At 41.2% G+C, this 16,114-nt stretch overlaps 1 protein-coding gene across 12 annotated transcripts in view; it reads right to left on the reverse strand.

Annotated features, from left to right (window-relative positions):
• Positions 1 to 16,114, reverse strand: part of TPD52L1 (TPD52 like 1) — a 94,099-nt gene that overhangs the window by 23,818 nt on the left and 54,167 nt on the right. For all 12 annotated transcript variants that reach the window (XR_014839725.1, XR_014839736.1, XM_021088722.2 and 9 more), the window contains 2 exons: positions 14,344 to 14,459; positions 3,234 to 3,382 (listed from right to left, as the gene is read on the reverse strand). Coding sequence is in view for 10 of the 12 variants with exons in the window: in XM_021088722.2 (XP_020944381.1) it covers positions 3,234 to 3,382; positions 14,344 to 14,459 (265 nt within the window). In the remaining 2 variants the exon portion in view is untranslated. The remainder of the gene's footprint in view (positions 1 to 3,233; positions 3,383 to 14,343; positions 14,460 to 16,114) is intronic.

The following is a 16,114-nucleotide window of genomic DNA, read 5'->3' on the forward strand; positions in this document are numbered from 1 at the left end:
CTCGGATCCTGAGTTGCTGTGGCTCTGGCGTAGGTTGGCAGCTGCAGCTCTGATTTGACCCCTAGCCTGGGAACTTCTATATGCCATAAAACAAAACAAAACAAATCAAAACAAACAAACAAATCTGTTCTATTCATTCAACAAAAAGCTTGGTATGAAATATACTGCTTGACTATAAAACCAATTTATTTTTTCAAACATGGGAAAACCGGAAACTACCCGTTCTCTTATGTGTGAAGAGAAGTTGCCACTTCAATTCCATGTCTTAGGACAGCTATGAAGGCTATGTATCATTCCCCTCACTGCCCTCCTCCCCACTGCCCTGTCAGGCCCAGGGCAAGCTGGCCACATCCTCTGCCCAGATATTTCCTGCTCTCCCCCTCGCTCCCTTCAGTTGCAGAAGAGCCAGAATTGCTCTGCTTTCATTGGTTTCTTTTATCCCTGCAGTGTGGTTATGGAGGCAAGCAGAAAGGTCCTGCCTGATTCTGACACCCCAGAAGGAAGTTCAGATTATTGTGATAAGAAGCCTCAAGACTTAGATTAAACACAGAGGTCCCCATATCCCAAGAATTAAAAGTGGCTCAGCCTTACGCTATCGGGGCCATTAACTGGTATAGGTCACCAAAGTGCAAAGACAAACACCAAAACTACTGACAGATAAACTCATTAATTTAGTGCCTAAAATCATCTCTCCTGAGTTTTCGACAGATTGTTCATATGGTGTTGCAAATATATATTTTAAAGTGATAAACACCCAAGTTTTTCTTATCTATTTCTGCGATTGCCACCATCGGGTTGGGGAAGGTTGGTTAACCTCTGGGTCAGTCTTGGGAATGCATAAGCACAGAAGCAGGTACAACTGCTAGGCTCTTATTGGTGGGGAGAATATTCTCCTTTACATGGAATCTAAGGGGAGACATCAGACTCTTCATAGGTCAAACTACTCATACAAAGGGCATCATTATTAAGGCCTTTGATTCTAGTTCTCAGGAGCCAGAGGCAAAGCTGGCCCCCATCCAAACTGCAATGATTGCTGTCCATCGTGGGTACCTTAAAATTTCCATTTAGATATTAGGAATGCAAGAGATTTACCTTCCAAGGGGTAATACTAGGGAAGAAAATGCATAACACAAAGACACAAATTTCTTGATGGTGGGATCTAGGGTAAAGCAAGGGCTTGGGATGGGAAGCCTCTGTGATTTCTCCATCAACCCCTAGCCCTCAACACACAACAAGAAAAATCACATCATGATGTGAGCATCTTCTTTTCTCTGGTACAAGACCACCTGGCAAGCAAAATATTTTCAATCATTAGAAAAGTGCCACGATGGTCAGATATTTCATTTCACATCATTTAAAAAGTAACCCTATAAAAGCATGATTATCAAATACCCAAAGTTATTCTGTACCTTGCCTGATACCAGACAAGAAGATAATGGCAAGGCTGAAAACACTGGTCTGAGTAGGAAGAATCTGCTTCTCCTGTGTTTCCCCTGTACACTCACACTGCTACCACACACACAACACTTCTGAGACTGGGTAAGTCGGGGTTTTCTCACACCAAACACTTCTACAATACCAGCTGGGTGTCCTACAGTTTATCTCAATTCTGATACTATCTACCTGGAGATAGCATGAAATCCCACAGTCAAGGGCTCAGTTAAGGCTAAGACCACTCCCTAGTCACCCTACTTCAGGTGCCAATTGAAAGTTTAGGTTATCACCAGTGCTTCTGACCTGGGCCATAAATCAGAGATTCCCACAATCTCCTCCCTAAGTTCACTTCATTTGCTAGAGCAGCTCACAGAACTCAGGAAAACAGCTTATTAGCTAGCGCACCGATTTATTGTAAAAAGATATTCAGATGAACAAGCCAGATGGAAGAGATGCATAGGGCAAGAGATGTGGGAAGGGATGCAAGATTCCATGCTCTCTCCTGGTTCACTATCCTTCCTGCACCTCCATGGGTTCAGCAACCTAGAAATTCTCCAAACCCCATATGTCTGAGGTTTTTTGTTTTGTTTTGTTTTGTTTTTTCCTTCATCATGTAGGAGTGATAGATCACTAACTCTATTTCCAGCATTTTTCTCCTCTCTGGAAAATGGAGTGTGGGGCTGATGGTTCCAAGCTTTTAATCATAGCTTGGACTTTCTGGTGACCACCCCCAACCAACCACTCACCAAGAGTTACCACATTAGAAGCAAGGATACTGCTGTCATTCAGGAAATTGTAAGGGATTTTGGAACTCTGTATCAGGAACCAGGGTCAAAGTGCAAACATCACAACAAAAGATGCTCCTACTGCTCTTATCACTGAGGAAATTATAAAGGTTTTAGGAGCTCTGCGCCAGGAACTGGAGTCAGAGATTGCTTTCTCTAGCTCTATCACTTTCTCTGTCTCTATTGTATTCTATCACATGGCTTTAACCCCATTCTAATATTCTCTAGAGTAGTGGGGATAAAAAACACATCCCCCAAATATGAGAGGAACAAGCTTTTCTTTTTATGCTAATGGCCAACAAGTCTGTACCAAAACTGTCAGCCATTTTTGGTAGCAACTCACAATATATAGTGAATGCCAAGTATTTGGAGGAATTTAGAAATTTACGAGAAAACGTAAGGAAAAAGTATGTATTTAACCAATATTAAAAAATATATAATGGAGTTCCCGTCGTGGCTCAGTTGTTAATGAACCCGACTAGGATCCATGAGGATGCTGGTTCAATCCCTGGGCTCACTCAGTGGGTTAATGATCCCGTGTTGCCATGAGCTGTGGGGTAGGTCCCAGACGAGACTCAGATCTGGCGTTGCTGTGGCTGAGACATTGGCTGGTAGCTGTAGCTCTGAGTAGACCCCTAGCTGGGGAACCTCCATATGCCACAGGTGTGGCCCTAACATACACACACAGAAATATATATATATATATATAGATAGATAGATAGAGAGAAGAGAAATATATATACATATATATATAATAAAGAGAAAGCACTTTAAACTATACAACTCCATAAAAGTACTCTGAGTGAAAACTCGGGTTTTGGTGAACGAAGCTGTATTTCATGCAGTTACTTTATAGAGTCTGCACCATGCAGCATATTATTATTCATATTTATTTTACTTCTAGAGAAAATTTTTTTTCCTAGTCACCAGTACCAAATCAGCCTTGTAGAAAAAAAACAGAAGAGGCAAGACAGCAGGCTGCGTGATTCTTTAGAAATCGGCTCATATACTTACGCAGTAGTAGTCTGCACATCATGCCAGCTCCTGCTGAAGTTCTGTTTTAATTCATTCATCAGGTTCATGCCGAGTTTTTGTTTTATCTCAACCAGATGCCTTTCTTTAGCTGATAAAACTTGTCGTAATGTTGTAATTTCGTCTTCCAGCTACAGGTAGGAGGGAAAATCATGGGGAAAGAGGTCAGAGGAGCTGAAATACATACCAGCTAAAGCCCTCAGGACACCTTTTATGTACACAGGCCTGTGTATGGCCTTAGCAAACACATCCTGTGGAGAAGACAGTCTAACATTTAGGTATTTTTGAGAAGATAGTCTAATATTTAGGTATTTTTAGTTTTAATGATTCTAAAAGTAATCACTGCTCCTTGCAAAAAATTCACTCAAATAGCAAAACACAAAGAAAATAAAAATCTGAGGAGTTCCCGTTGTGGCACAGTGGAAACAAATCCAACTAGTAACCATGAGGTTGCAGATTTGATCCCTAGCCCTGCTCAGTGGATTAAGGATCCAGCATTGCCGTGAGCTCTGGTGTAGGCCGCAGATGCAGTTCGGATCCTCGAGTTGCTGTGGCTGTGGTGTAGGCTGGCAGCTGTAGCTCCGATTCGACCCCTAGCCTGGGAACCTCCAGATGTTGTCTGTGTGGCCTTAAAAAGCAAGAAAAGGAAAGGAAAGGAAAGGAAAGGAAAGGAAAGGAAAGGAAAGGAAAGGAAAGGAAAGGAAAGGAAAGTCATGTGGAATCTACTAGGAAATAGCCAGTGCTTAATTAGTTGGTTTTTCATCTTCCAAACATTTTTCTAAAATTATACACAGGTCTAATTTTTGAACAAAAAATGAATTTTGTACTGTATGCCTAATTTTATAAACAATGTCTTTTCAAGGGTCACTAGTCAGGGGTGTGTGTTTATTTTTTGCCTAGCACACATTGTGGTTTTGCCAAGCTGGTGCTTCAGGAGGGAATGAACAAGGGAGAAGAGGATGTGTGTAAGTGAGTGATTGGTGCTGATTCTTCTTTTTAACATTTTTATTTTGTCTTTTTAGGACCGCACCCCTGGCATATAGAAGTTCCCAGGCTAGGGGTCAAATCGGAGCTGTAGCTGCCGGCCTACGCCACAGCCACAGTGATGCAGGATCTGAGCTGTGTCTGCAGCCTACACAGCTCGCGGCAATGCCAGATCCTTAACTCACTGAGTGAGGCCAGGGATAGAACCCACAACCTCAGGGTTCCTAGTTGGATTCGTTTCTGCTGCACCACGATGGGAACTCCTGATTTTTCTTTCACTAGAGTTTAGTTTGTGCTTTCTGGAATTTTATATAAATTGAATTACATAGTATATATTCATTCTTGCCTGACTTTGTTGACTCAACCTAATAATCTGAAATGATTTGATTCATCCATGTTGCTGCATCATCATAAACAGTTCTTCCTTTTTACGCAGAGTAGTATTCCATTGCATGGATATACCACAGTTTGTTATCTATTCATCTATTCGAGGACATTTGGGTTTGGCTAATGTAACTAAAGCTGTTATGAACATTCATGTACAAGGCTTTGTACTGACATATTTCTTCTTTCCCCTGTGTTAGCAGAAAAGCAAATCTCTTCAGCATTATAAAGTTGCTCTTGAGAAGTTATTGTTGTGGTGTAGTAGAAATAAATCTGACTCGTATCCATGAGGGTGCAGGTTTGATCCTTGGCCTTGATCAGTGGGTTGGCGACCCAGTGTTGCCATGAGCTGTGGTGCAGGTTGCAGACATTGATCAGAACCTGCATTGCTGTGGCTGTGGTACAGACCAACAGCTGCAGCTCTGATTCAACCCCTAGCCTAGGAACGTCCATATGCCACAGGTGCGGCCCTGAAGAAAAAAAAAACAAAAAACACAAAAAAAACCTGCTCTTGGAAAACAGTATGGAGATTCTTTTAACAATTAAAAATAGAACTATCATATGACCCAGCAATTCCACTTCTGAGTATTTAGCCAAAGAAAATAAAAACCCAAATTCAAAAAGATACATGCACCCCTATGTTCACTGCAGCATTAACAATTGCCAAGATATAGAAGCAACCTAAATGTCCATTCATTGACGAATGGATAAGGAAAATATTACACACACACACCACAGAAGAATATTAGCCATTAAAATGAAGCAAATCTCGGAGTTCCTGTCGTGGCTCAGCAGAAACAAATCCGACTAGGACCCATGAGGTTGCGGGCTCGATCCCTGGCCTCGCTCAGTAGGTTAAGGATTGGTGTTGCCTGTGAGCTGTGGTGTAGGTCACAGATCCAGTGTTGCTGTGGCTGTGGTGTAGGCCGGCGGCTACAGCTCTGATTGGACCCCTAGCCTGGGAACATCCATGTGCCGTGGGTGTGGCCCTAAAAAAAAGACCAAAAAAAAAAAACAAACAAAAAAACCCAAAAAACCCCACGAAGCAAATCTTGCCATTTACAACATGGGTGCCTTGAGGATGTTTTGCTAAAAAGAAGTCAGATAAAGACAAATACCATATGGTGGTACAATCTCATTTGTATGTAGAATCTTAAAAAACAACCAAGCTCATAGATAAAGAGAACAGACTAGTGGTTGCCAGAGGCAAGGGGTGGGAGGTGAATGAAATAGGTGAAGGTGATCAAAAGGTATAAACTTCCAGTTAAAAAATAAATAAGTCATGAAAAAATTGCTCTTGTGAATCTAAATTCTAACAAAGGAGTTCTATAAAATACCCAGACTTTAGACAGTGTTGTTATATTTTGTGAAAACAATTTTGAACCTTCTCAAACTGTTTAATTCCAGTTATCGTATTTTATTCCATTGTCACATTTTTAACATATTGCCCTGGTAATATGGCTTAAATTTACATCTTTCTTTTCTGAAAAGAAATATTTGTGACTTTCTTTCCGAAGCCAGAAGAGAATCATTAGTACATAATCACTGGTCCACATGCATGGAGGTAAAAAAAATAAGCCTGACACTTACCTAGATTACTTTTTTTTTTAGGGAGCATCTATGTCTCATTTACATTCTAACTACTTCTAACCACAAAATCACATTATAAATCCTGTCAATCATCTTGCAAATGTACTCCTTGGGTCACCAGAGACATAGCTGCTAGAAAAACATCTCAACATCTACTTTTGCAAAAATTAGTCTTTTCTTACTAGTGCAAGGATGATTTTACCTCAATGGTGAACAGACAGGAACAGCACTGAAAACCTTCATATTTACAGAAAATCAAATAAGCAAAGCAGGCAGAAATACTGAATGAAAAATATTCTAGTAGAAAACAACAACATCTCAGAGCTTTTAGTATCATCAAAATGTACTAGCAATCTAACATTATCCATTTTTTACAGTTATGGAGGCTTTTTGTATGCTCATGGAAATCTTTCTAAAGTCTTTCTAAGATGGCTCTCACATTCCATAAACATGCTATAATCAATAGCATTATATTGCTATCTTTTCTTTTTTTTTTTTTTTTTTGTCTTTTGTCTCTTTTGTTGTTGTTGTTGTTGTTATTATTGTTGCTATTTCTTGCGCCGCTCCTGCGGCATATGGAGGTTCCCAGGCTAGGGGTTGAATCGGAGCTGTAGCCACCAGCCTACACCAGAGCCACAGCAACGCGGGATCCGAGCCGCGTCTGCAACCTACACCACAGCTCACGGCAACGCCGGATCGTTAACCCACTGAGCAAGGGCAGGGACCGAACCCGCAACCTCATGGTTCCTAGTCGGATTCGTTAACCACTGCGCCACGACGGGAACTCCTGCTATCTTTTCTTGATGAGCAAGAGTCTTCAGTATGCAGACATACACTCATTGCTGCAAAAGGAATGTATACTCAAGGGTTATCAACAGGGACCAGGTTTTTAGTCTCTCCATCAAATGAGAGCACACCATCATTAAAAATCAAATTGTTCTATCCCTTTCCTCTCATGTTATATTCCACTCTTTCATCTTTGTCAATGTGTTCTGCATTTAATCTGCTGCCCAAGATTTCTTAAGGTTGTATCTCTAGCTCACTTACCACAGAAAATATTTGGGCTTTATGCAAGCCTTTTATTCTACATTAGAAATGACTTTTTCTGCTTTCTTTTGGATAAACAGTGTGTTAGAGTGACTGAAATTACTGGGAATCTGGTTTTGTGGATATATCAGGTATTGTTGTAGTTTCCAATGTGTGAAAAAAAGGGGGGGGTGGATTTTAACTTGCAAAAAGAAAATAAAGATGTAAAGTTTTAAACATCTTGATATTCTCAACCTCATATCTATGGAACTTTAGAAATTTATTCAAAATTGGGGGAACAGGGAGTTCCTCTTGTGGCTCAGTGGAACCTGACTAGTATCCATAAGGATGCAGGTTCAATCCCTGCCCTTGCTCAGTGGGTTAAGGATCCAGCGTTGCTATGAGCTGTGGTGTAGGTTGCAGACGCGGCTCGGATCCAGCATTGCTATGGCTGTGATGTAGGCTTGCAGCTTGTAGCTCTGATTCAACCCCTAGCCTGAGAACTTTCATAAGTAGCCTAAAAAAAATTAGGGAGGACAGTAGGATATTCATTGGTTATTTGGGAGTGGGAGGAACGGGTAAAGAATTCATAGTTTTCTAATGAATCCCATGATCCCAAAAAAAGGGAAACATCAAAGTGATCAATTTACCAAGCATCACCCTAAAGAAATATATAATCCTACACTTAATAACTTAAAAATTGAAGCACATATTAGAAGGCATTTGTAGAGAAAAGACTTGTAATGATGGAAACATGAACTCAGTTATTCATTTGGGTCTATTCTCACGTTCTATGATGGAACTCTCATCATTACAATAAAATGTTTAAGACTTAGTTCGTAAAGCTTTCATTTATTTATCAGTGATCTAAATATAGGCCAAAATAGCTATTAAGCAAATCCCAGAAGGTGAAAAAAACAGATAATCTTAAATTACATTAACTTGCATGGTTGAAAATGACCAATCTCAGGGAGTTCCCGTCGTGGCGCAGTGGTTAACGAATCCGACTAGGAACCATGAGGTTGCGGGTTCGGTCCCTGCCCTTGCTCAGTGGGTTAATGATCCGGCGTTGCCGTGAGCTGTGGTGTAGGTTGCAGACGCGGCTCGGATCCTGTGTTGCTGTGGCTCTGGCGTAGGCCAGCGGCTACAGCTCTGATTCAACCCCGAGCCTGGGAACCTCCATATGCCGAGGGAGCGGCCCAAGAAATAGCAACAACAACAACAACAACGACAAAAAGACAAAAGACAAAAAAAAAAAAAAGAAAAGAAAATGACCAATCTCATCTCTTTCTGCAGAGCAGGGAATTCTGCCACAGCAGAAAGGCCTTGAATCACAAACACTTCATGTGACGACGCTAGTGAGACTCAATGTCTTATTTGACTGATGAGAATTTTTGTCCTAGTTACACCAGTGGTTCTCAACTTCAATTTATATAAAAGTCACTGAGAGAACATATTTAAAATGCAGATTCCAGAAGGAGGCCCTTTTTAATGGCCTGAGATTCTGATGTCTCAAATTTGGTGAGGACGATCTACACAAAATATTTAACAAGTACCCCCAGATAGTCGGATGCAGGTAGTACCCAAATTCTACATTGTAAGTACCTCTCTAATCCACATCAAATTCATTTTGGAATGAGCTGAAGTGCACGTAAATCATTAATTAAAGTATTAAGTGCAGGTACATCATTACTTAAAGTATTTAAGATTTCCTTTCCCCTTTAATTTTAAATTAATCATGTCTTCATTGGAAACTAATAGTCTGGTTCTTTGGTTTCTTGATCCCCTAGAAGATCTCCTTGTAAGATAAAGATTTATGCACAAGATTAGATACTTAACTTTAATTACTTAAATACGAATGAACAGAAATATAAGTGTTGGTGAAGATGTGGAGAAATAGAATCCTTCGTACATCGCTGGTGGGAGTGAAAAACAGTTCAGCCACTGTGGAAACAGTCTGGCAGTTTCTCAAAAAGTTAAACATGGAATTACCATATGCCCCAACACTTTTATTCCTAGTGTCTTCCCCAGGGAACTGAGAACAGGTGCTCAAACAAATACACGTACGTGCATGTTCATAACAGCACAATTTACAATAACCAAAAGGTAGAAGCAACCCAAATTCTCATCAAAGCATGGAGAGATAAACAAATCTCAATATATACATAAAATGGAGTCTTTTTCAGTCCTCGAAAGGAATGAAGTAGTGATATATGCTATAACACAGATGACCCTCACACACCAGGTTTAGTGAAAGAAGCCAGACACAAAAGATCACCTATTGCAAGACTCCATTTATATGAAATAACCAGAATAGCTAAATCCACAGAGAGAGAATACAGGCTGATGGCTGCAGAGAAGAAGAGAAAATGGGAAGCAACTGCTTAGCGAAATGTTTTGGAGCCAGATAGAGGCGGTGGTTACACAACACTGTAAGTGTACTAAATGCCACGGAATGGTTTAATTTAAAATAGTCAATTTTATATCAATTTATCGCAATAAAAATGCAAAAATATGTAAATTAATGAATTAGCTTCAATATGAAATTTATATTAGAAAGACTAAAAACTTACTTTTCTATGTAATCTGCTCTGTTACATAAAATACCTAACTTAAATGCAGAAAAAGAAATACTTTTATGAACTATTAATTATCACTATGATGTTTAAGAGTAAGAGCATGGTCTCTTGCACACACTACCTCAAGTCTTGTCTCTTCTCTCAGCTATGCCTGTCTTGGCTAAGAGTACAGAAGAATTAAGATTAAAATGCAGATAATATCTAAGAGGGTGTGATAGGCCATGAGGTGTCCAGACATTTGGTCAAACATTTTTCTGGATGTGTGTTTGAGGGTGACTATGTGTGAGGTGACCATTTAATTGGCAGACTGAGTAAAGCAGACTGCTCTCCCAAAGCGGTGGGCCTCCTCATTCCATCAATCAAAGGCCTGAACGGAACAAAAAAGCTACCCCTCCCTTAAGTAAAAGTTATCTGCCTGACTGCTTTCTTTTGAGCTTGGACATTGCCTTTTTTTTTTTTTTTTTTTTTTTTCTTCTTCTTCTCCCCTGCCTTCAGATTCAAACTGCAACACCAGCTCTTGCTGGGTCTTCAAACTGGAGCTATGCCACTGGCTCCCCAGAGTCTCCAGCTTGGTGACTGTGGTTCTTGGGACTTGCCAGACTTCAGAATCACATCAGTCAAGTCCTAGTAGTAAACCTCTTTCTAGCTACCTATAAACTTCCCATTGGTTCTGTTTCTTTGGAGACGCTGATTAACAGGGAGGGATGTTACAATAAGACCCTACTCATTATGAAGGCTTTAGTTGGTCACTAAGCTCAGTGCAAAAAGAAAGGAAATCTTGAAGGAAAAAACTGAGAGGAGAAGGAAGAGCCTAGGGCACATCTTTGTAAGTCTCAGAGACGGGTGGCTGAGGGCACTCTGTTTTCTTGAGGAGCCACACACCAAAAGAAGAGGGAATAGCCAAAAGAGGCTTGACAACTCTGCCTGTTATTTTTCCTACTCCTATTAATAGCCACTCTCTTGAGTCACTTTGTCTAGGGAACACTGGCCATACTTGATGGTTATATTATTGTACATTTGCCGCACTAATGCAAACACTTCATCCTTTTCAAAAGACAAGCCACCTTATGGAATACCAAGCATAAGATGCAGCTTAGCGAAATGAAAGTGGGAGTTGGATTTAGTAACATAGAAACACCCAGTAAGTCTATTAAAAGGGAGAGAGTGGAACCCCCCCCCCCCCCGGACAGAATCTATGTGTAAACACCTCAGAAAAGATGTTAGGAGCAGCTGGTAATAAGACCAATGAGAACAAATATCTGAAACAAAATATTTCTTTATATATTGACAAGACTTGTTAAAATAAAATGAAACAAAAAACTATATTCTACTTATGATATTTACAAATATAAATATTTGCTGGCGCTATAAAGGGATTCAAGTTAATTCTGAATCATAACTGGACACTTTCTGTGCACAAACCACGGCAGCAGATCAGAAGTGAGACTGGCCTTGCGCGGATGAAACTTTTCAAAATACACATACTGCTGCTGCATGACTGCAATAACAAACCCAAAACTGAGCTGTGTTCATGACAGATTCCTTGTTAAAATGCAGACATTGTCTAAGATGTAGTCTCTTGGAAAACATGGGCTTATTTTATGTCTCTCTCTCTCTCCATAAGGACAGGTCTTCCTACTGCTAGTACTTGGTAAGCACAACAACATGCTGGCTGTGTGGGTGAATGGAGTTAGAGGCTCTCCTGAAGTCAAAGGGCATCCTCATGGAAGAGTAAACCACAAAACAGGGCAGGGTAAAGTGATGTCGAGGGGACATCCAGCACAGCCAGCAGACTATAGGGGAATCTGAGGAAACCAGGGAGAAGGGTGTACAGAAGAGGAAACGGGTGCAGGGCACACCCCAAGATCCCTTTAAGCAAAGCAGGCAGATGTGAGAAGCCCTCCTACACAAAGCTTTTGCTTTGGATCTTGGCCACAACTGACTGCCTGACTCAGAAGCAATCTAATTGGCGGGCCTGTGAGGTAGGTGTCCTATGATCCAAGCAACTAATAGACCCTATAGGATTGTCGCTCAAACAGAGAGGGGTTGCTTGTGCCCAGTGGTTCAGGAAGAATATCTGTGGAGAACTGAGGCAGAGAGGCTGAGCTATCCCAAGATGTCCCAGTTCTTTACAGGGCAACTAAGGGACCACTGAGGTGGGGCTCTGAGTGCCCTCAATACAAGAGAGCCCTAGCGTCCGAGGTGATCTGAATGCATATGTGATCTGAAAGAACCTGATTTGATATGTGTGTATATGCATGCGTGTGCACAAGTGTGCACACTTGTAAAAGGACAGAAAAAATGGATTTAAAAATAGAATGAGCATAAAGCAGAAGTGGCCTGAGGTGGAGGGAGAAGAAATGTGAAGAGGGGAAGTAGCTAGGATACCCTTCCTTTGCTTTTCGCTGGGCCTGAGGCCCACAGCTGAGCCCAGTGTCCCCGGAGGTCATGCTGTCACCTTTGGCAAGACAGGGTGCCTCTTCATCGTAGAGGAATAAGATGTAGGAGGAATGGAGGCTAATGCACCCTAAAGGATGAAAACATCAATCCTTATAATGTGAAACACAGCAACAAGGAGTTTGGCATTATTTTCAGAAGTCTGGCTCAGAAAGCCTTAGGAATGAGACATGCTGGATGATTATTAATGTGGCCAAGTGAGACAAAAATTTCCGAAAACACTGTTTCTTTTTAATATTCATGCGGCATCCACTGAGAACCAAGGCTTACTGTTTTCCTGATTATAAAAGTAATACAGCTCCTTGTTGAAAATTTAGAAAATATAGACTGCACACATACAAAAAACATGGATGTATGTATACATATCTATACGCACACACGCGCGCGCGCACACACACACACACACACACACACATAGAGAGAGAGAGAGCACAATAATCCCAGAACCCAGAAAAATCAAGACATTTTATAAAACTTGGTCTGTTGCAGAGATGCATGTGAACTTCAACTTGGACAATAACAGGGATGGAGTTAAATTTCAATTTAGCATCAGTTACTGACACCAGTCTGCAGAGCATAACTTTGGACACCACAACTGACATGACCAAGTCATGATCTAGGATTCCAGGCCTTAAGAAAATGTGGAGCTAGCACATTCTCAGTTGAGGCTGATTTTGGTCTGTGCACTGAGGCAGGGGTGGCCAATCTGAAGTAAATGAGATGGTTCTGGATCACTGGCCACAGATAGACCCAGCTAAAGAACTAGACTCTTTGATCTGAGGCACTGTCCTTATTAAAATAATTTCTGCTGGTCTAGAAGAACAAGCTGCTCTTTTATTTTATCAGGAAAGTTATTTTAGAGTGTGTCTTATGAAAGCACCCGAAATGTCTTTACTATTATTAAGATACTATCCAAACCTTAGAGCTTGGAGAGTCTGGAGTGGACAAAGCAGGGTGAGGGTCAAGTGAAGCTTAATTTAAAGCTGTGTTTCCATGGAGTTTCTGTTGTGGCTCAGTGGTTAACAAATCCGACTAGGAACCATGAGGTTGTGCGTTCGATCTCTGGCCTGCTCAGTGGGTTAAGGATCCGGCGTTGCTGTGCACTGTGGTGTAGATCGCAGATGTGGCTCGGATCCTGAGTTGCTGGGGCTCTGGTGTAGGCTGGTGGCTACAGCTCCGATTAGACCCCTAGCCTAGGAACCTCCATATGCCGCAGGTGTGGCCCTAGAAAAGGCAAAAAGCCAAAAAAAACTGTGTTTCCAGCCTGTAGAAGAGGCCAGAGCAGGGAGGCCAAAGCCTTGCTTCTTTCTAACTGGACCAGGAGCTTCCTGCCTTCTGAGCCAGAAATTCTTCCCCTCTTACACCACTGCTTATTCAACTTGAGAAGCTCCCTTTCTCTTGCCCTTTCTTCCTACAATGTAAATGCTCCTGAGCCAAGGATTTAAGGATGAATGGCTCCTAAAACAAATGGCTTGAACAAAGAATTGTCTTCACAACGAGCCAGGCACCCGCCTCATCTCTAGGTCCACGGCAACTACGCAAGACCTAATGAAGCCTACAGTCATCATAGCCATCCCTTCTACCCCAGAGCTTTGTTCTTCTGAAAAAGAGCACGTCAACTTCATAAATTAGTTGCTTCTATGATTGAGTTTTTCATTATAAGAATAACTCATTTCAAAGTATTTGTTGAACTGAGTTGCTGACCTAAAACAAAAACTGCTCTTAAAAAAGCAGCTTGTACCTGTACCAAGGTCTTGAAGGAATTCCATTGGGTTTGTAAGTGATTTATGGTCCCCCCTAGCTTTGTGATACTAAAAGAACAAGAGGTGCATATTTACAACAATTATTGTTGCCTAAGCAACATAACCATTTGCTTTCCTATGGCAACCAATGGAAAAGAGCCTATTAGCATTGCAAAATTCCATGGAAAAATTAATCACCTTGCCCTCCATTACTTATTACATTTTATTAAATCAAAGACAACATAACTGTAATATGGAACTTACATCAAACTTCTAATAACTGTCAGGATCCGGAGATAGACATAGCAACAGTAAGATTACTAAACCTACCTGAACTAGTTCTGCCTTTAGCTCCTCTTTTTCCTCCTCAGAGAGCATGCTAGAGAAGTCAGCACTGGCTACTGTGTCTTCATCTCTTCCTTGCAGTGGTTCCGTCTCCAACAAACCTTTAGGCAAGATGGGTAAAACGTAATGCGATTTTAAAAGTGAATTCAGCCAACTTGAAGTTCCACAGTCTGGAGGAATAGATACTCTGACCAACCCTCCCACCAAAATACAACTAAAAATTCCAGAAAAAAAAAAACAAGTTTCTAAATGTGTGATGAGCTGTCAAGAAAAATAAAGAATACTAAGAATCTGGAGTTTTCCCTGTGGTGTAGTGGATTAACAATTGGCTTGTCTGAGTGGAGGCACTGGTTTGATCCCCAGCCGGGCACAGTGGGTTAAGCATCCAGCATTGCTGCAGCTCTGGTGCAGGCTGAAGCTCTGGCTCAGATCTGATCCTTGGCCCGGGAACATCCATATGCCATGAGGGTGGCCAAGAATACTGAGAGTCCCAAAAACCAACTGAAAGTGAGAAGTTAGAGATGTAAACAAAAGTTTCCATTAGTTCTACATATGCCACCCAGATGAATCCCACCTCGATCTTCACTGTCCCATGGGGTGCAGGGGGCAGAAGACAAAGCCCAGGGCCATGCCAGTAGGGGCATTTATGGTGAGACCCTTACATAAATCTGCATCCTCAAAGGGCTGCACCCAGAGAATAAGATGAACTGGAAATAAATACCTTTGCTCCCCACAGGGATCGGCAAGGCAAATCGCCTGCCTTGACACAATGGCCAGGCCCAAAAGTGCTTCCCCTGAAAATTCACAAACTCCCAGATTCTCCCAAAAGAACCTTGAGATAAGAGGATATTAAAACTAGTTTCCACTTCTACGTGGAAATATGCAGCTATGGACCCTGGAGCAGCTGCAGCCATGAGGAAATAGCACAGCCACACTGCCTCTGGCAGAGGGACATGGGAGCACCTGGGCTCTTGATGACACCATTGTGCTGCAGATTGACCCTGAGCTTCTGGCTTGTCATGTGAGAAAAATGCTTTATTAGTAAATAAATAAATAAATAAAGAGGTTCCCTAGTAGAAATCGAAGTGTCTGGACAACTCAAATGCATGTTCTCTGGAAAACCCAGGAAACAGGTGCATACACGTATGGAAGCTTCATTTACAACATAAGTTATGACAGGGCTGGCATGTGTACGTCTCTGGAGAAAGGAAGGTCTTTTAATAAATTGTCCTGGAACACAAAGTTATCACATAGAAAAAATAAAACTGGACCTCTTCACACCATTCACAGAGATTAAATTATAAACATTTTAGAAGACAAGAGAGAGCTTTACGAACCTCTGAGTAAGAAGAGATTTCTTAAGACACAAAAAAGGGCAAATCATGAAAGAATGCTTAAGATTAAGAATGAGTTATCACCTCACTCATGTTGGAATGGCCACTGTCAAAAAGACTCAATAGGAACATGGGCCAAAAGACTCAAAGACATTCTTTACAGGAGAAATCACGAAAGGTTAATAAACCCTGAATAACATACTCAGTCTCACTGATGTTCCAGGAAATACAAACTAAATCATTTCAAACCTACCAGATTAGCAAAAAGTTAAAAATCTGAAGTTACTGGAAGTTGATGACTAAGTAGAGGATGGAAACTTTCACACACCATTGGAAAGAACATAAATAGATACAAATAACTTGAAAAAATAATTTATCATTATCTAGTAAAGTTGAACATTCTCACACCCTACAATCCAGTA

This window comes from Sus scrofa, chromosome 1, assembly GCF_054392235.1.
Source record: "Sus scrofa isolate SSC_HxYL_T2T_F1_AM1 chromosome 1, Sscrofa_HxYL_maternal_Yorkshire_Landrace_v2.0, whole genome shotgun sequence".
In the NCBI taxonomy this organism is placed as follows: domain Eukaryota; kingdom Metazoa; phylum Chordata; class Mammalia; order Artiodactyla; family Suidae; genus Sus; species Sus scrofa.